Consider the following 21,849-nt stretch of genomic DNA (forward strand, 5'->3'; position numbering starts at 1 on the left):
CAGAATAAATATAGACTCAATGGGCAATGGCCAGGAGGAGGCTGTACATGAGAAAGAACATTTGTAGGTTGTTTGTTTTTTTTTTTCCCCTGCCAGTTCTCTAGAGGGGTGTGAACGTATTTTCTGAGTAAATATGTAACGAAACTCTGAAATACATTTTTAAAAAAAGCATGGAGGCAAGGTCTAAACAGTCAAGTGCTCACTTACAATTCTCCCTTCTGCTCACATTAAGCCAGACAAATCTTTGCTGTTCCTACTGGAATGTCAAGCCCTCCAGCTGAGGCACACCAGTGAAATGAGAGGGAAATGTGTACTACTGAAGCCTTTCTTGTTACCAGCCTGCTCTGCCCTTTTGCATCCATCTCTATGCATCATACTTGGAGAAACAGTACCTCTGCTTTAGGACTGGGATTAGTGGAAACAGTGGAAATAGTATTAGATGCATGGAAACAGAAGAAGGGGAAATGCATACCTTACCCATTTAGTAATGAGAGGGGGAGTCCTGTTTCTTTAGTACCCTTTGCAAGGACCTGTTTTATTTGGGGTTTATGTTAAGTCTATGGAGTTTTGCATACCACATCTGGGATAGTTTGAAAGAAATTTTCCCTTGTAACCAATACAACGTTGATGTAGATATTAAAGGAATATACACCTATTTACCTGTTAGTGGAATAACTTTGGAAGAAAAAAAGTGGAATATCAGCTGAAGGAGATTACCAGGCTCCTGGAAGTAGCTGAGCTTCTGAACCACAGCCTGGTACCCTGCCAGGTGGTAGCAGGCCCCAGAATGAATGGAATGAAATAAAAAGCACATGCAGGTGTGTTTGCTCTTTTGCTGACAGTGACTTCTTGACAGGTAAGCAATCCAGTGTGTTTACTTTCAGTTTGTTTTGTTTACATTGAGTACCATTGCTGCTGACTTCCAAGGAGGTGACACAAAGCAACAGGTTACAAAAAAATGCCATCAACATCCATTCTGGCAGCATCCATGTCACAATACACAATGATGTACCGGAATTATACAAAGACCCAAAAAAAAAAAATATATATATATATAGCTAATTATTCTGACTAGAACTGAAACCGACAGCGAAAAAGAAAAGAGCCCCCCACCCTGACCCCAAAGCTCCTGTAGGAATCCATACTGACGCTTTGGCAGCCTTGTAGCAATAAAGCAATAACCAGCCCTTCACATGCCAAAACCTTGTTTTCCTAAAATTGTAAATTCCTGGTTCAGAGAAATAGTTACGTCCATTAAAGCACCTTTTTTTTTTTTTTCCTCTTTCCACCCCTCCAACCTGAACCAGCTTCATGTTTTTACACAGGGTTAATAATTATTAAAAATAATAAACAAATGAGGGGTATAGGCACCATAGACTGCTCGGACAGTTAAATGCAATAGTATTATATGCTAACATATCCCAGCTTGAAACTCAGCTGCCCTGTGATTAGACTGATCTAAAACAAGAGCCTCATCAGTGGCATTACTGAAAAGGTTGGCAAAAAGAGCAATCCCTCTGCTTAATTAGCAGCAGCACAGTCAAGAACCGAAACCACCCCCTCTCTCAGTGTCGGCTGCCTGCTCCAGGCTTCGCGGTTTGCATTTCTGCTCGTCAGTCCGTTCCTCAGGTCTTGTGCTCCCCCCAGGCCCCAACGTACATTAGTGCTGTAAGGAAACAGTCAAATCCATGTTACCCAGCAACGCCCCCCCCCCCACGCCCTCCCATCCCCTTTTCACAATCTCCAGATTTCTTCATGTATGTTCATGCCTCGCTATTCACTAATGAGGTATTATTAGATACTAACAATGCCTGCTCTCCTAGGGACGTTAGCACTGACCAGTGACACATGAAGAAAGCTCTTCAGTCAACCATTAAAAAAATATTGCACTTACTTTAACCTTAAGCCCAACCTGCACACCAAAAAAAAAAAATTATCAAAGAAATGAACCAAAAGTACCAAACAAAACCCCAATACTCTGGAGCAATCTATCTTATGCACATATAGTGTCTTTTCCTTCATGTTGTTTAGCTGAATTTGGTCCAGTATTTAAAAAAAAGTCCAGAAATTAAACAGTTCAAAAGACACCGCAGGCTTGTTAAGGCTTTGTCTCCCCAGTGCTTCAGAAAGGTAAAAGTTTCTTTCATTGTCCGTGTACTGCAAAGCAGCAATCTCTCGTGGCACAACACCTGGCCCTTCAAACCATCAACAGAAAAAAAATCAGAAGCAAGGGAAGATGGGTGTGCTTCATGGTCTCACCTGGAACCGAACAAACAGAATGCTTTAGAAATAAGAAGAGGAAATAAATACAGTTCTTAGCATTTGGCTTTACTGACCCTCCACACAAGCTGGGAATGCAGCCCACCAGCACAGGCAGCTGGGTTCTGGGACTTGGATTAGACAGTAAACTACCTAAACAAGTGAGGCAAATTTGGGTTCTTTTACAGGCAGGGGAATGACGTTCACAGAGGTTAATAATGGCACATGTGCAACACCACAGACACACACTGGACACAGCTGGTGGTGGTGCCCTCAGCCCAGCCCTCCACCAGCTATTTGAGGAACCAGTTTGAGTTGAGAGTCTGCAGCTTCCTGCTCCACCCAAAAGTGAATATTACAGTCATGGCTGGGTTACTGCTGCCACCTAATGAACCGAAGCTCAGTAGCTGGGAGAGCAGTGATGCACATCCTCACAGCTTGTCCCCAACAGCAAACTTCTTGTTACATCACAGCCTCTGCAGCTGGGGACTGGGCTGGGCCAGTTTCACGCGACAGGCCAGGCACAGGGGCTCAGTGGAAAAGCAAGATGGTCACTTCACTTACACTGCTGATTGTACCAATACTGATAGAACCAATGCTGGTTTGCTGGTTCTAGATTTATGAAAAAAATTTCCCCAGCATTTCATGTCAGAGCTTTTTGGTTACCCTCTCGCCCTCCAGCAGAGCATTCCCAAAACTTTGCTGGCCTTGTTAACCTGGCACTTGGTTAAGTGACTAAAGAATAATTGAAGGTGTTAAAGTCCTTCTCTCCTTTAAGCTTGTAAGGAGTGTTAGGACAAGTGGCAGGGAATGGTTAGATTACTCAGGAGTTCTGGATTCTCTTTTTCTTTGAACAATGAGTGAGCCCATATACTCTTACAGTTCTGTGTAAAGTGCAGGGGATTATTTACTGTCACAGGCTACACAGATTTTCCTTGCACTCTCCACGTGAACATCAGAGGGGAATAAGCCTCAGAAAGCTCCTGGAACAAACACCTGTGATGCTGGCTGCTGCCAGCAGCTGGGATGTGAGGCTCTGGGCATGGAACAGGGCAGGGCTTGCCTGACTTACCACCCGTGGCTCTGAACTAGGACTTGCTGACGTTCTCATATATGACATCGCTGATGCAGAACTGCTGCTTCTTCTTTTGCCACATCAATTGCACACACTGGTGGATAAAAATGTACTGCTCCTGGAAAAAAGACCAAATGAGTGGGCATTTTTGTGCCTCAGAAAGCCTGGCAAAAACCCAAACCGCGAAACAGTTTGATAGTTCACAGTTTGATAGCCTGCACAGCTCCATCTCTCCCACCTCAGCCCATCACGACGTACAATGAGTTATCAGATCCAAAATAATAGCCCACAACTGTTACAGGTAGCAGTGGGGGAAGCATGAAATCCACCTGGCACCATAATCATTTATTAATAACCTGAATGATGACAGAAGAGTTGAATCCGAGCTAAGGAGGGTCTACTTTACGTTGCCTAAAAATGAATGAATTCCAAGAATTGCTTTATGTGCAACAAATTGTACCCATGCCACATACACATCTGAAATATGTTGAGGTTCATGTTCCTTAGTGTTTTTTTCTCTACCAATAAAAAGATAAAACTTGATTCTGTTCACAGAGCAGTTAATTATTTGGGGAGTTATCAACATCTGTGCAGGTGATGCTAGAAGTAAGTTGGGTCAATCACATGCACCACTGTATTTGTGGAAAGGTTTTTGTGCAACAAGAGCAGGGTTATCTTTGGTTTTGGTTACAGACTGACCTTTCTTAGCATCATCATTAGACAGATTAAACACTGTAATTCAATTTAGAATAACCTTAGTTGATGACTTTTTAATTTCAAAGAGAGAGAAGGCAAATCCTGATGTATCCTTACACTAACCTTTATGTAAATGATGCACAGGGAGCAAGGGGATCCCAAGCAAAAACAGCTGTTCTAAACCCCAAGTCTGGATTTCAACCCCTGTCCCCAGTGGCCTGCTGATGCCAGAGATATCAGTGTGAGTTTGAAGCATGTTTCAGACCACAGAAATGTCAGGATTTCCTCAGCCCCACTAATTTGGAGTGACTATTTCAATTCATGATATTCTTCATTCTCATCCCCCTTTTGGGCCTGTGCCATTTGTTTTTTTAAAGTGCTCAATGAGGCATTGCCAAGTTTCCAGCATACAAGGCAACATGAACTCAGGTCAGCTGTTGGTGGTTTCAGATTTTGTAAGAAAAGACTTTTCAGTGGCCTCTGTGCCTGAGTGTCAGTGTCACCCAGTGACCCCTAAGGCCAGGCTTGGCCACTGCCTGGAGCAGCAGGAGCTCAGCAACTGCCCTTGACATCAGCCCCAGGCAGGCAATGAGGTTGTACATGGGAAAAAAATTAAAAAAGAAAAAAAAAAAAAAAGAGAAAAAAAAAGAAAAAAATTACTAACAAAAGCTCCACAACCAAAAAACCCAACAGAAAACCACATCCTTTCTGGAATGATTAACACAGTTCCAGCTGAAATGAATCATCAGGACTTCTTTCTCTCTTTTTTACATATGGATCTGCCTTTGGTTTAACACACTGAATTGTGATGAAAAGTGGCAGTTTGATAGGAATGATCCAGGACGGACTGAGAATAATGAACTTTTTTTCATCTCCAGATGCTAGGTATTGTCACTGCAGGTTTTCTTGCTCCTCTCCTCTCTCTAAAACTTCTTTGCTTTGCTCTGGATTCAACAATCCTTGGCAACAATCTGTCAGACCTAGCCTGAAAACAGTGATGGTGGCACTTCCATCTGTATGGAGGCTGCCAGCTTTTAACTATGTCAAACCTTATACTGTGCCAAACCAGGGAAGAGTACAACAGCAATAAAATCTCTCCCTCATTACTAAGGGAACTGAGAAAGTTTCAGATGCATAAAAGCTTCTACTTTGAAAAAAGAGTTTGTGATTTTTTTCCCAGTACATTTTCCCAGTACATTTGTCTTAAAACCAGAAAAATAACTAGCCAGTAGATATTTGGGTAGGGAGAAGGGTGAGGAGGGTGTCTGGCAGACTCAAAGTCCTTCTTTTCTGTTTTGCTTGTTATTTGTATTTCCATTGTGTAATTGAAATCCTGTGCTTGGCTAGATGATACCAACGTGATACTTGAACAAGGCTGCCTGATACTGATATCATTTCATGAGCTATTAATCCCCTCAGCAAGCTCAATTCTTTTCAATGTGGTTTGAAAATCTCATATGTTAATCTCTTCTAGTGCACTGTTTGCATATTAATTTCACAGAGGATGAGAATAACTCATGGAAGATATCCATGAGATCGCAGATATATTATCAGACCCACCTATGCAGCAGATTAATAACGTGACAGTATTACAACAAAGATGAGAACTTAATTATACCTGTTCACAGCCATTTTGTCAAGTGTTCAGGGACAAGAACACACTAACTGGACATGACAGGACTTTCACAATGCTGAAGCAAACTGATGTTACCTCTGTTTGCACCATGGACATTCTGTAGGACCGCATGTCGGACACCAGGCCCAATATGTCGACGAACTCGTGGTCACGAATGTGCTGTAAGAGCCGATCCAGGGCTATGAAGGTTCCTGTTCGTCCCACTCCGGCACTGCAACACACACAGACATGCATGACATGCATCTCATTTCAGGCTTTTCTGAAGGAGGCACACACAGGACAACCAGTGGCACTGCAGAAAGCAGGAGTCCTGCAGCTGTGATAATCAGACAGAGCAAACCTGAGGTCAGGCGGGCTGGTTAACCTGTTGGATTTAATGCCATGCAATCCATCATTGATTGGTTCAGCAGAGTTCATGGAGTGGGTGGCTCTGCAAATATTTCACCTTTTTATACTACTCTTCGTGCACTTACACGCAGAATGTGCATGCACACCTTATCCACCCTTGGCTGTCAGCTCTTCCTGCTTTCACTGCCACCCTCACAGAATTCATGAGACCCCTCTAAGTCCAGAGGCTGTAGGCACAAGTGCAGAGGTCTGCTTGGCAGCGATTGCTGCACAAAGGCAGCGGGGGTTGAACCTGCAGGACTCACTTCCACAGCTCTCCAAGCTGCAGAGCTCTTGGCTTGCACAGGCACTGCACTACTGCACTTCATCCTCACAGGACAAACCACCCAGAAGAGCCTACACTCCAGGTTCTGACTTAGGAGCACAAGGCAGAAACAGCAACCACTCAGCTGAAAATCTTCATTCCCTCAAAGGGAAGCTTAGTGACTAGTAAAAAAGACATACTGCTTTCATTTAGGGATTCTTATGTGTGTACGATCCTTTTCATTGTGATTGCACATGTAATGTTTAAATCTGATTTCACTGACTGTGGCTTTAGAGGTTTTATAGAGTTTCACACACCATCCCAACACCATACCTACTACTAAGGGTAGAAGTGTGCATCTTGGGCAAAAGTTCTTTTTTCTGCCTTGTCATATTTTTTCTGAAAAGCCTTTAAAGTATTTAAGAGTTCATCTCAATACAGTTCAACATAACTGTCACAAAACAGGTTTGGGGTTTTTTTTGCTTGTGTTATGTTAATTTCTTAAATAAGCTGAATACAACAGAATTTTGATGTGTGCATTTGACAGATTCATTAACTGATAAATTCATTCTGTGCCTTCTTTAGCATTTGAGAACAATTGCTGCAGGAGTTGATCAATACTTTGTTTTTCTTCCCCCACACCAATTTCATATCATTTCTACTTTTATTCTTTGTGGTCAGTAAGACGTACAATACAGTCCAAAAATACTATCTGAAAATATCTCTCTTTGCTGCTATAAGCATCCTACTGAAAAAGGAAATACTGAAGTTGTTACCCAGCTCTCTGTTGCTTCCCAAAACAATTACTTAGTATAAATGGGGTTTGATTTCCTAATGTATATAAATATCTCCCCAGAACAATATCCCCCATATAGTTACAGGGGAGAACTGCATGATTTGCTGCACTTACAAATGCTGTAGTTGTTTGGCTTCCAGTAGAACGTTAAGTGCCATGTCTGGAAACTAGAAATGGTATTACTACACAAGACTCTTTTCTGAGAAGGAGTGTGCAAAGTGCTGGGAACAGACAGTCAGTACTGACCATCACATCACCACCAGGAAAGACAGTGCTGGTAGGTGCTGACTCATTGTGCAGCAATGTAACTCATCTCTGGGGTGGGAGATGCAAGCCTGGACTTCCATTAGAAGTATGTCACCATAATGTACACACATTCATCCACTACAAATATCTATTTATGTATTTCTAAGAAACTTCTTGTGAGTAGCTCTCCCATGAGGAGCTACGAAGAGCTTTGAAGTCAGCTGGGAAATTTGCATCAGGAACCAATCTGGTATGATAGCACCACTAACATGGCAGCTGCCCACGGAGAGGACAAATAAATTAGCAGCTTAATAAGAGGCCAGATGACATGCAGGGGAGAAATCTGACAGTACATAAAACAACCTTTCTCCAAAAAAATCGGAAAGAAACCCATATAACTGTTGGCATGTGATACTGATATTACTGCTGGCACACTGAATGTCCCAAAAGCTGAATGACCAGAGGAGGAGGATCTGCACATCTGCAGGGGAGCAGCACTCTGCAGCAGCTGCTGGTTGTACTGCACTGTCTGTATCACAAAGGGGTGGAAATGAGAGAGCAGGGGCAGGCTGTGAGCTGGTGTAAATCAGGATCACCTGCTAGGCCTCCTGAAGCCATTTGTGGATAACACCCAAAGAGATGACTCTCCTTAGAAAGAAATGCCTTAGTGCCTATGGCTGCAGGCTGAAATTCCAGCTCCCCTGCAATCAAAGCACAGGACCAATTCTATACACTAAATATCAGAGAGAACCATGTTCAGCTAACGCTGAGAGGAACCCAAAAATCTCTCCTTCTAATCTCTTCCCAAGCTATTTAATGTAACAACTTGTAGTTCTACGTTTCCTTGAAGCATTTACCTGCAGTGTATGACCATGGGGCCTTTAGTCTTTGCTGATTTCTGCCTGACCATCTGTACAAACTGGAGAATGCTTTCAGCAGCGTTGGTCGTGGGGACACCATGGTCTGGCCAGGCAGTGTAGTTAAAATGCATCACATCTTGCACCTCATCAGCCTAATGGAAGAAGCACAACAGCAGCATGTTCACAGGAGTTTTAACAGTGCAGTCACGCTCAGTCGCACTGAGGGCTTTTTGTCATTTTGTGGTGGGGTTTTTTTTCCCCTCAAATACAGCCTAAGAAAGTGAAGTCAGCCAAAAAAGTGGTAAAGAATGTACGTGCCATTTGATTAAAAAGGCGAGGGGATAGCAGGTCATTATAATCAAAGTGATATGAACTTCTTGTTTCTGGGTTTGGGATTTGTATTTTGCTTTTGTCTCCGTGGTGGTTCTATTTTATTTTGCTTTCAAATCGAGAACTGTTGCATTTTTCAAGTTTAGACTTTCTTCCTCTTCCTGTTCCATTCCTTCTCCTTTTCTCATTTTGCCAGAGATAAAGAACAATGCTGTTGGCAAACAATCAACACTGGACTCTCTAGAGTTTTTCTTTTCAAGTATTAAAGAAAAAAACCCAAAAGGGAAAACTATTACAGGGGGAAAGGAACCATTTAGGAAAATACTCATTATAATAAAAAACTTCTATGATGCTAAAATTTCTAACTAGCTTTAAATTAAATAAGATCCTCAACACAACACGTTTTTTCTTTGAGCCTTTAAGGAACTCAAGACATAGTGAGGGGTGGAGGGCTGTCCTCACCAAAAGCCATATGAAGCAATGCCTTTTGTTTTTCTGTTCTGGGTCAGGCCAAATCTCCCTACTCCCTAACCTCCTTCCAGTCACAGAGAACAGCTGATCCTTAGGCAAAGGATATCAAGAAATGAGATCAGAAGGCACCCTGGGTTTGGTCAAGGACAGTTTACCTCAACTGCAAACCACAGCCTTTTCTTTTCACTCGACCCCAACACCGTAGTTTACATATTTGCACTCCTGGCCTGCCCCCTGTGCACTCTTTGGAACACAGTGAGGAAAGGCTGGGCAGGACTAAGTCCTGGGCCAATGTGGAATTGCCAGTGCACAGCTTTTCCCACGTCCCCTCCATATCCCTAACCTTTCCTTCATGAGCTGGTGCTGGCAATGAGCTGATGCAGGAAATGAGGGTGGTAATGCTTGAAAGTCTGGAGAGCTTTAATTTGGAAATGCCATGCTCTCACATGTGTTTCAATACTTCATGGGAAGACATGATTATTGCAGAATTGCCCTTTTGAAAAATATTTTAAATTTCTGCATTGGTAATTTCAAGTTTTCAAGAACAATTTATAGTAAGAAGGTGTGCCTGAGATACAGAAAAGAAGAAACTCACACATTTGTTGTCACTAATTATTGGCACCACAGAAGTGTCCAGAGCTCTGGTTCTACTTTTGTCTCAGTTTTGCACCATGCTGAGAAACTCACAGAGACAACAATTTTAGGGGAAAGTTTTGTGATTTGGTCCTCTGCCTGTGTGGAGTGAGTCAGTACATCGATCTCCCTTGGGTGTTTCCCACCGGATGCCAAAAAATGGACAAAAGTTAAGGAAAGGCTGGACCGAAATTACTCCCACTCCTTTGGCAGGACCACGCAAAGTGTTTCACTTACGTAGCTAATTCGGAAGCTCCTATAAACCCAGTCTGTGTGCTCTTCCTCGCTCAGCATCTCCACTGTGATATCCCCATATGCAACCGGATCTTCCGTGAAAGGCCAGTAATGATCACATTTCACCTGGAAGGGACGTGCATCCACACATAGTTGTATTTATATAAATACACACATATATAAAGAAGTACAATCAAAATCTGGTTTAGGAACGCCTACAGTGTTGGTCACTTGATGCTGCAATAAAGAGGTGATTTATCCTGCAATGCCTTCCAGTCTGATCATTCCTATTTGTGTAACTGGCCATCAGCTGTACATTGGTTTTCCAGAGGGTAAGCATTAGTACAGTGAAGAAAGAAAAAACAGTGTCGTTATAGATTGTTATTTTTCCTAATATAATAGAAAAAAATGGATCAAAACACAGAGAATGAGAATGTACATCTATATTATATATATTCTATCATATTCCAAATATTTCTATTGTAACATCACGGAAAAATGTTAAGGACTGTCCTTGTATTTTATTAGTATTTAAACTTAAAAGAGCAGAAGCACAGAATGCCTGAGGTTAGAAGGGACTCCTGGAGGTCATCTCATCCAAATGCCTCCCTGCTCAAGCAGGCTCACCTAGAGCCAGCTGCTCAAGACCATGTCCAGATGGCTTTGGAATATCTCCAAGGACGGAGACTCCACATGCTCTGGGCAACCTTTGCCAGGGCTCAGTCAACCTCACAGTAAATGTTTCCTGATTTCAGACAGAATTTAATGTGTTTTCCTAATTTGTTCACATCAGCTCTTGACCTGTCACTGGCACCTTGTCTCCATTACCCTCCATCAGGTATTTATACACAGTGACAAGATCCCCTGAACCTTCTCTTTTCTGAGGTGAGGAATCCCAGTGCTCTCAGCCTCTCCTCATGTAAGAGAAGAGGCTTCATGAGGTCAGGGAAGGTCAGAAGAAGGTCAAATAAGGTCAAGGAAGGTCAAAGAAGGTAAGAACAAAGAAGGTCAGGGGTAGTCAAAGAATATCAAAGAAGATCAGAAGGGTCAGGGAAGGTCAGGGGAATCCAAAGGTTGAAAAAGGTAAAAAAAGGTCAAAGAAGATTGAAGAAGGTCAAAGAAGGTCAGGGAAGGTTAAAGAGGGTCAAACAAGGTTGAAGGTCAAGCAAGGTCAAACAAGGCCAAACAAGGTAATGGAAGTTCAAATAAGGTCAAGGAAGGTCAACAAAGGTTAAAGAAGGTCAGAATAGTCAAAGAAAGTCAGGGAAGGTCAAAGGAGGTCAAAGAAGCTCAGGGAAGGTCAATGATATCCAGGGAAGGTTGAAGAAGATCAAAGAAGGTTAGAAAAGTTAAAAGAAGGTCAGGGAAGGTCTGGGAAAGTCAAAGAAAGTCCTGGAATGCCTGCCATAAGGGAAGTGCTATTCTAGGTCAGGTTGTGATACTGCCTTATGATCAGAAAACAATGCAAAGACATTCACTCACCAGAAAATAATGTCATTTTCAGAGTAGTTTCTTTTACACTACGTACCCGTCTTTTCTCATTGCACTGAGTGAGCATAACAATAATCTGAGATTTTTGCTGAAGAACCATCTTCCAAAAATCATTCCTAGTTTCTGGCAGTGGTCCTTGGGTTGCAATGTATTCCTGGGGTGAATTATAACCCTAAGAAACAAAGAGATAGTTGCTGTTTGCCAACATGATTACTGCTTCAGAACATCTATTTCTCTCTGGCATTCATACTATTTTTAGCTTGCTCATGTAAATTTGAAATTCTAAAACTGATTTCTAATATAAAGAAACTATTTTATGATCTTTTGTATTTATTTTTGCGGTGGCAACTTTTGCCAGATTTGATGCTCCTGAAATGTAAGCAATCTAGAATGAAGGACAGAAGATGGAATGGTTACTATACAAATCATTTGCCCAGAGAGCAGAAAAGGCAACATTAAAAAAGCAAGTAATAAGAACCCTAAACCAAAGTTTCAGGTTCTTCCAAATTATGTAATTTTAGGGTTTGTTTAGTTACAGGCATAAACCCAGTTACATATGCTCAGCCTGCTCATCCCAAGCAGTACCTGTGGTGATTTTCAGTCCCTGGTGTAAATGGAAGGTAGCAATGAATGCATGTGCTTATGTCATAAGGACTTGAAATAATAAAATATTAATTAGAATTCTGCTTAAAATAATAGAGAACATGCTGAGTCAATGCTCTTAACAGATGCTCAAATGTTTTATACCCATGTGTTCCTTTTTCTATCCCTATCAACATGCTTTTAGTTGGAAAGATTCTTTCCATGCTCCAAAACCAAAAGACTGTTATTAAGACTATAATAAAAGATCCACAGAATGACCATTTTGGCATCAGCTATAACCATATTTGCTGAGATTGTATTATCAAAACTGCATTTGGAAAGTTATTTTATATCCCTAGTAAGAGGAAAAAATACGTACAACACACAGCATGATCCCATCCTGAGCAAATTGGACAATTTCTGTGCCACCACAGTATGCACATAATAAAATTATTTGTCATTTGGGAACACTTTCCACAAACGGCTTCCTCCAGACATCATTACCAGTCAGCTCAGTCTGAGTTTTTGCACTACACAGAATTTGCTGCCTGTTTGTCTGCATGGGCTATGTCTGACCTAAATATCCAATCTCTCTGTTAGCACAGAGACACAGATTCCCCCTGGTTTATGTGTTTGGAGGCAGGAACTCAGTGGAGAAGCGACCCTCAGGAAAAGCTAAGCATTAAGATGATGTGTCTGTCCCAGTTTCTATGGTCAGCATTGTGCTGTAAGTAATACTAAAGAGATGTAAAGCAGAGCTGAACATCCAAAAGGGACCTCTACTTAAAATCCTATAATCCATAATCCCATGTCACAGAAGTTTCCTGCGTTGTTCATGATGCTTTGGAATGCTGGAACATTTTTCTTTCTTGATTCTCTGCGAGTTCAGGCACTTGCAGCCTGAGTGCTCAAGGTCATGCAAGGTCATGCTCTTGGCACATAGGAGCCAAGCACAGGCAATTTGCTCAACAGTCCACACATGGGCAGTGCCACAGTGACAGAGAAGTGGCTTCACTGACTCATCTGAGGGCTCCTCCCTTTGCTGTAATGCTGACTCAGCTCTCTTCAGAGCCAGCTCTGCCTTCAGTTCACGGCAAGACTGCAGAGATGCTCATCTGTCTGTGGTCCTCAAGTAAAAGACCTTTTTCTAAGTGGATGCTGTAGTGCTCTACCTCCTCTCCATGCAGAGAAACACAGTGGATGTTGCTCTCCAGCTTACACAGAGCCGTGGTACGGGAGGGTAACAGGGGGGAGAACCTTTGTGACAGTGGTAGGGATAAGCCTAAGTGACTGCACAGGTGAGAGTGGGAAAAGCTGATGAGGTTTCAGCCAACCCCTCAGTGTCAAAACATTTGGCTGCAGGTCTGTGTACACTTTAATTATCCTAAAAGTGTGGGTGCTGCTCCCTGGTAAGTGGCTGTTCTCTGCCAGGCAGAGAGAGGGAGGCCCTCTGGGAGCACCACAGATGAGGCAGAAAGCAGAAATTCCCTCCACGCACCATCTGGGCTCTGTGCATTTTGTCAGTCGTGGAGTGTTAACCCTTTTACCATGTGCTGTATAAATCTAGAAAAATTTCTCACTTAAAAGCTTATGGTTTTGTTAGCTGCCTTAAAAGGCCCCTGACACTCAGCATTTCCTCCCCATTTCCCTGTCAGTCCAATCTAGGTTTCACAAAGCTCACCCAGTGCTACTGTGGCAAAATTTGTCAAAGTCTTCCCCTCTGCCACCTTTTTTTTTCTGTTTTGGTGGCTGACATAACACACAGTTCCCTGTAAGCAAAATATTGGAAGCTGAACGAGATGGTGAGAACATGACTGAGCTTCCAGGAGTTATTGTGCTGTTTGCTGGGGGCACACTGCTGTGCAGGACACTTAACTTTACACTGACCAAATCTCTGTACTCACAGGAATGTAGTTGGCATTAATGTAATCAGATCCCTCCTCTTCATTCATTGAGACTAAGCGGACACGACTAAAATCATCTGTAAAAGCAAAAAAAAAAAAAAACACAAAAACTTTTTCTCTCAAACATGGCACTCATCCCCAACCAGGCAAAATTAAAATCAGTCCTACAGAAACTGAAAAAAAAAAAAAAATCTATTAAAAAATAGAAAACGCTCAAATTTACCAAGAGAGCAATGTTTGATTCAGCAAACGCTACACGGACACACCATCATTACTGTTCTGCAAAACACATCCTCCAAGTGCCACCCCTCTGGGCTCCCTCAGGTTTCATTAAAATCACAAGAGAAAAATAATAACACTACTCAGTAGCAGAAACGACCTTGTGTTTCTCACCTCCAAACTTTTGTGATAAAACATCCCCAGGAAGCTATGTCTATTCAAAGCTAACAAAAACCATCTCTTGCCTGGCTCTCCGCAAGAGCAGATTTTTAGAACGGTCAGAAAATCTGCCTTGATTTTCCAGTTTTCTTATTAAAAACTCTTCTTTCCCTCGCTGGGGACGTCAGCAGGACTTAGTGTGCATTGTACTTACACGGCAGGATATTTGTGTAGCGATTTTTACAGCGATTCATGGGAAGGTCAGCAGCAAAGTGGGGTATGTCAAGCCCAATCAGTTTTAGCTCCTGGGGTAACAGAAAGAGAAACACTAAGGTTAAACTCACACACGCTCAAAAAATAGTTCTTTGAGAAGCAATTACTTGTAGCAGGTACCAGACAGAAAATGTTTATGAATCACTTTATAAACTGACGTAGGACTATACTGACTTTCCTTATCTGTTGCCTCTGAGTTGGACTCCAAGCAGCTGGAGAGCAAAGCTGGAGTCTCCTGCTGAATGCTGCCAACACACTGCTGCCTTCCAGGCTGTGACTGCAGATTGTTCCTCTCTACCCACATTTAATTACCCAAAACCACTGTCAAACCAGGAGGTTGCTAAGTTACTTCTGTGGTGGTCATCTGCCCCACTTAAAGGGGTTTCTTCAAGCCCTCAAGTGGCTCTTAATTTTAGGGGAATGCTTGGAAGATCTTTCTAGTCATTACCTTCAGTAGTTACATCTAATATATATTGCATTAGAGGAAGTTTCACTGCCAGGAAGGGATCATGCCAGCCATCTCAACGCCCAGAGAATCTTCCCCAGTCCCTTTCCATGTTTAAATCTTTGGAAGACAGCCCGAGGATAGGATTTTTTTTTAGATTTATACTATTAAATTGACTTTAAATTCTGGGTTATTAAGAGAATGCACCTGAACCTGTCTTAGAGAGATCTCCTTGCTCTTACAGAGACTTTTGATGCAGCTTTCTCATTCCAATGCTTCCTCTCATTTAAGATATAAAATAAAGATATTAAAATCCCAAATTCAATTCAGTCTACCAGCACATCTTAAAGTAAATGCGTTGTTCTGACAATTATCTTGAATTCATTGTGATGAGGCACTCAAATTAGTTTACTAAATGCAGGCTTTAGCAACACCAACATCCACTTTCAAATTCTGCAGAAGTGGAAGTGAAGCTGACCCACCCAGCAACAGCTCACATCGATCAACACAGAGCACAGGAACACACCACACAAACTTAACATCTTGAGAAAGCTGATCTGGGCATGGCAAGCAGCAGAGGGCAGAATCCTCAGAGATTTACCTCAAATTGCAGAGAAAATTTGTAATCTGAATCTTTGGCCATATCCTTGATGTATCCGTCAAAATCATCCAGCTGGACAGGGCTTTAAAGGAAAAATATACAGAAATTAATTAAAAAACCCCCAACTTTTGAAGTGCCTTTCATTTCTGTTTCCCCCAGAACAGTGAGACTCTTGGGGATAGTCCTGTGCAGGGTTAAGAGTTGGACTCAATGATCCTTGTGGGTCCCTTCCAACTCAGCATATTCTGTGATTCTCAAGTCATAAATATGTATTTGCAACTGTTAATGCTAGAAAGCAACAATAAAGAGCAACCTTGTGGTTCAGGGCCACAAAATGTGGGTGTACTGCTCATTACACAATGTAACAGCACCAGAAAGAGAGGCTGAGAGAGGGGTACTGACCCCTCTGGGTGTGCTCAATGTTGCAGCTGCCAGTGCTGCTGATAATAAGCACTATGTTTTAAGGGATTGGACTTGTTCTACCTGCAGGAAACCACTGGTCTGAATGGCCCATGCACCCTTCCTACAATTAATCACTAGCCACTGAACTGCTTTTGCAGGTGGGTGCAACCCCAAGGCACAGGTGGCACAGTAAGAAGTGGTGACCCAGGACTCCATTGCAGACCCACTCTCAGTGCCATCCCACCAATGTGCTTCTGGCACCAGAGCACCTGCTGCTGCTTCATTTAAGTTGCCTCTTGTGCCGTGAGAAATGTTGCTTTCGGATAATTTCACTTCTGGAAGAGACGCTTTTAAAACTTGTCTGAGCTTTGCTCATGCAGAGAAATTGATTTCATATTTAGGCTTTGATCCACCAAAAAAAAATCCCCCTAAACCATCATTTTGGATGCCACTGTCCCGACTGCTTTCTTTGCTGGCTTCGGGAACTGTACACATTTGGCATTAGAGGTCAATGTCTCAAAGAGATATGGTGGTTAAAAAAAAGTGGCACATAACTGCAGAAAATCCTGGAGAGCTTCAGCAGGTATGAATTAGCCTTGATTTAATGACTCCCATCATTGTACACACTTTTTCACCAGGTGAGGATCTATCTGCTATAGCAGAGGCAGAGCCTCTGAACATAACGCAGAAATAATTAGGCTGACGCTCTGAACAACGAAACACAGGTAAACAGCTTCCCTCACCTAATTATCATGCTCTAATTTACAAGCTACTGAAGCATGTACACAGTAATCTTCTCATTTACTTTGAGGCAATATGCCCAAAGGAACCTGTCTTATCACCACTTAATTACTCCTGTTTACCCGTTAGCATTAATGATCTAATGTTCTAGCAACAACTGTAATGAGAGCCTGATGTCAGGAGGGAAATATCAGTAGAAATAAATCCATCCCAGTTTCTCCCCCCTTTGTCATTTTTAACTAAGGATAAGCTCTGTTGAAATCACTAAGTTGAATAATTGATCTTTTCCCTGATGACTAATTTTCTATCAGTAAGGAGCTGTTTTACTACAATCTGTGGAGAAGAATTGCTTTTGTCCAATTATTGTTTGTTTTCTGCCTGCAGATATCTCTCTCAGGATATGTTTATCTAGAAGCTTTCTGTATCTGTAACTGCAATACCACTATGACGTACTCCATAATGCATATTTAGTCTAAGTCTTACTCTTAAATATCAAAGAAATTACATACTTGGTCAGCTTTCTCTTCTTTAATCCATTTTTACTCCTGTAAAAAGAAAAAACCCAAAAGATAAGTGTTTTTCATTCATCAAACTATTGTCTATTCAAAGATAATACTGATTTAAGAATGTATGCTTCCTGGCCACCACCATACTCAGGAGGAGATTGGTGATAATAACTTGGACAATTTTAAGCTGACAGCAAAATTTCTGTTGACTCCAATGGGATGCATTTTCCACTCCGTGGCTCTGAGAATGTGAAAAGGAAAACCCTTGGGAAAAGGAAAACCTGTGTCCTCTATAAATCCTGACCCAAGGGCGTTGCTGGTTTTGGGTGGGCTGAGCCCAGTCGAGCTTGGCAGGGGGCTGTGCTGCTGGGGGGAACACGGCACCAGAGTGTCCCCTGGGCTGCTCTGCTCAGTCTCCAGTGGGCTGGGAACCTGGATGTCAACACTGGAGAGCAACTGGGAACGAGAAGCATCTGTTGGGTAAAGGGAGAAGACCACCACCTGCCAACTCGAGAAAGGGTGAAGGAAAAAAAGAAAGGGCCTATTTTATAACCTGCTTATGATGATCAATGAAGGCAATGGCAAATATCCCACTGACCTCAGTGGGACTCAAGCTTAAACCTTAGGTAATGTTAACTGACTTTTAACAGCTAGGGATAATTATGCCAGTCGTGTAATACAGTCTGCATATGATTCATAAGTGATATAATTCACTAGTGACAGTTATGAGCAAATTTTTCAATGTGTTAAGCAGTACAACCCAAAGGTTTCGACTTAAAAACTGCACTACACTAATTACCATCATGTGGTTTTTTGGAGGGGGGAGTGTGTGTTCATTTCAGTTTTGCCACAAAAAGTTAAGCAATCAATCAGATTAAATACACAAAGTAAGCACCTTAGAATAATTTGGCTAGAGGTCTGAAAACAGTTATCTCCTTTGTTAAATCAGCCAAAGAACAGATTCCTGCTTATTCAAAAAGAATTTTAGTAGTGTAATTTCTTTTCTTACTGGTCATTACAAAATATCTGTTCATTTTCCACATTATAATAATGCTATTTTTAATTTCATGATGACATGAAAATGACTTCTAGATAATTTGGTTCATAGCTTCAATTAGGAAATTAAAGGAGAAGGCTTTTAAATTTAAAGCAATGAAAATATGCAGAAATAGATATTAAGAAGTGGAGTATTTTTATTTTTCTACCCCACTAAGTTTAGAAGTCAAATTAAAAAAATGAATTTCCAAAATTAAGCTTTAAGAAATATTCAGTTTCTGGAGCAGCCACATCCTGTAGTGATTTTGGTATTTTGTCAAGGTACATTTCCACTTAGATAAGGAGTTTTGCCTGCAGAATTAACAAGAACTATAGTAATACCAGCTTTACATTAATGCAGAGATTTACTTTGCAGAGCTTTACTTTGCAAATACTAAAAACCTCTGCAGCCTACCATGTTATCTGTAGAGATACTACCTGTATAGTATCTGTACATTAATGTGGACTGTACACATAAACTAGCAGTATTTACTCTCCATCTTCGAAGAATTCTTCCAATGAACTCCTAAAATTCATATCAGTAAATTATTCAACACATCTCTATCCCCTGTGACTATGGTAAACCTTTTAATGTTGGGCACATTGGAATTAATTTGAAAAGAAAAAGAATACCTAAATGTTCTTTATGATGGTGTTGCCCGTAACGAAAACACAAACCAACAGAGTGCCGGTTTATGGGTGCTTTATTCGGGGCCCGGGAACCTGAGGACTAGCGTCCCAAGTCAGGATTCCAAAGACCCTCATTTTCAGTTCAGTTTTTATACCTTTACACAAACATGTCTACGTGCAGTTCTTACTTGTAAGCAGTTACACTTAGTTACAAACACAAACTCATATTTCATACTGATAACAATTGGTAATCATCTACTTTTAATCATAAATCTGTTTAAGTTGTCCTACTCCATAGAAACCCCATAGAAACCGTTCAGCAGACCCTTACTGTATCTAAGGTAACAAATCTTTATATACATGCTTGGCTAAATCTTTTGATTATTGTTCCTACCTCTTCAGTACATTCCATTCTCACGAACAAGGCTGCTAACCTACTACTTTGGAGTGCTGCTCTCTAGGCCTACTCTCCTACTAAGCCTTAGCCATTCTACTACTAAATTTGAATCATTCTGCAACAATGGGGATGCTTCTAAGAATGCTTCTCCAAGGAACACTTCAAGAGGCAATAAAACAAACGATTGATATACATTTGTCAGCAAGAATTTCATGTGCTTTGATAGTCTCAAGAGGCCTTTGTTTCTTAGCATTGCAATTGTTTTCTGAATGTTCATAAATATTTTAAGCCAACTTGTGCACAAAACAAAGACATTTGAAACGTTAGCTGGTGTTTCATCTGTTATTCCATTTACTCTACAGATTAAAATACAAAGAGAGGGGTTAATCTCACCTCATTCAACTTCTGCTCCTATGGATTTAAACTAAACTAAACTAGGTAGACTGATTGAAGAGGAAACCTCCAAAGAAAGGTACACATCTGGAAAGGTGAGTTAATGCATATTAAAAGAAAAAAACCAAAGGGGCAAAAGAAGATGAAGATTCTTTTTGCAGGAGCTCCACCACTGTTCAGCTCAAGAGTTAGCTGAGTTTACATCAGACAAGTTACAAGTCAATATAATAGGAACCTTGGAGAGGTGTGGAAGACTTCCATCTGCTCTTCAGTTGTGTGTGTGTAAAGAATATGATTTTATTTTCCTGAGAGGAGAAATGGACCTTTCCTCAGTTACATAAACGCTCTCATTTCTGGGCCCACTGAAACTTTAGATGGGTTTTTCTTCAGACCTACTGTGACTCAAGGGAACTCAGCCTCAGAAATGCCTGTGTTGAAGATGTTGATATCTGCTTGCCAGTGCTTTGGTGTCATGTGGTAAGACCAGGAAAAATAAATCTAAACTTCCATACCACATGTTTTGTAAATCCCTATAGTTTGGACTCAAGATCATCAGGAAATTAGGTTTCTTTACATAAATTAAGTGGTTTTGGATCATAGTAAATTTATAGTTGTTTCTTAAATGGTTTGTAAAACAGTTCTGGTTCTAAGTAGACCCATGGCTTTGTTAGGTATTTTCAAAAAAACCATCAGTTGTTTACTAAGTCTTTATAAATTATTTACAGACTGAAGTATTAAATATACACAGATACACAGTGAGACATGCACACAGTGATCCAGTTTTTTCACTTTGGGACTTCTATTTGTATCAGTTCTCACTGAACTGGTTTTTTTCAAAAGCAAAACATTTACTGTGTCAGGAGAACGTAACTGCACCTTTAAAAAAACTAAGATATTTGACATCACACACCAAACAGGTGGGGCATGATCAAGCAATTTTAGTAATAGAACAGCATCCACAGAAGCCAGTGCCAGGCAATGAACAGGTGAGTAACTGGGACAGAAGAAGCCAGGATTTACAATGAAGTGGCAAAAATTGCAAGGACAGCAATGAGATGAATATGATGACCACTGCAAGATTAGCTTTTTAATACCAAAATGGGTTGGAGCATAAGCAGACGAACCAGATGAAGCAGGGTAGCAAATACTTTGATACCCACATCCTCTCCAATCCATGTTCTAGTACAAGAAAACTGTATCTTCAAAAGCTTCGACCCGTTTGAAAGCAAAGGTATCCCACATTTTTCATGTAATAGGAATTGAATTAACATTGTTTACACATTGCATATGGAAAAACAAGTAAATCACTTACCAAGGATTAATATAAAATGCCAAAAGATAATCAGTCCAAAGGCATGAGGGTAGCAGAGTTAGGAAAGCAAACACACTTCTACGCCTGTGAGCATTAATAGATAACACACATAAAGATGAAAAAGTGAGGAGAGTTAGTAAGACAAACAGAAATCAGGAGATCAGCAAATTCTATTTTAAAAATCAGCTAATCCCATAAATCCTTCTCCTTACTTACTTCATAAGAATATTATTAGCATCCCTAGAATTTTTGCTCTCAGCCTGACACCCTCTGCAGGATTTTCAGCTATACAACATAAAATTCTATATGATCAAAATAAATGTGTTTTATAGTATTGATTCAGGCCTGTTATTCCAAATTTTAAGAGTAAAAAGGGTATGAAAATATCATCAACAGGTTTACAGCTATTACATAGGTGGTACTAAGTCTATTTTTTGATGTTTTGAGATACTTCAGGACTGACAAGGCTTGGTTTTACCATGTAGAGCTATGATAATCTCCCATGTTTGTTCCTGCAAGTGATTCTGTGGATATCAGAAGATCTATATCAGATATAAATTAAGATGCTTATAGTATCTCCTAATACCCTCCATTGAGTCAGATTTCTGAAAGCATCCATATAACATTTTAGAGAGTGCTTTAAATTATCTCTTAGGTTTTCAGCTAAAGGTGGTTTAAACGGTTCTTCTAACTGTGGTTTCTACGAATAACTATTCACATCAGGTTTAACTGTGGCTAAAAGAAATTGGAGTACAAAATAATTCCAAACTTCTAAATCATTTACACACCATTTACCAGATTCTGCTATACCTTAACCCAGTAAACAAACATTTCTCCAGTGGAAGGATTTTTTTTTTTTTTTTTTTGCCAA

At 40.9% G+C, this 21,849-nt stretch overlaps 1 protein-coding gene across 1 annotated transcript in view; it reads right to left on the reverse strand.

Annotated features, from left to right (window-relative positions):
• Window positions 1–857: 857 nt before the first annotated feature.
• The window catches only part of PTPRO (protein tyrosine phosphatase receptor type O), a 156,325-nt gene continuing 135,333 nt past the window's right edge, over window positions 858–21,849 (reverse strand). The window contains 11 exon segments of the mRNA XM_032687231.1: window positions 858–2,259; window positions 3,332–3,452; window positions 5,742–5,877; window positions 8,218–8,372; window positions 9,892–10,014; window positions 11,417–11,551; window positions 13,866–13,942; window positions 14,458–14,548; window positions 15,563–15,644; window positions 17,215–17,250; window positions 20,979–21,062. Coding sequence (XP_032543122.1) covers window positions 3,348–3,452; window positions 5,742–5,877; window positions 8,218–8,372; window positions 9,892–10,014; window positions 11,417–11,551; window positions 13,866–13,942; window positions 14,458–14,548; window positions 15,563–15,644; window positions 17,215–17,250; window positions 20,979–21,062 — 1,024 coding nt within the window. The 3' untranslated portion in view covers window positions 858–2,259; window positions 3,332–3,347.

This window comes from Chiroxiphia lanceolata, chromosome 5, assembly GCF_009829145.1.
Source record: "Chiroxiphia lanceolata isolate bChiLan1 chromosome 5, bChiLan1.pri, whole genome shotgun sequence".
Classification (NCBI taxonomy): Eukaryota; Metazoa; Chordata; class Aves; order Passeriformes; family Pipridae; genus Chiroxiphia; species Chiroxiphia lanceolata.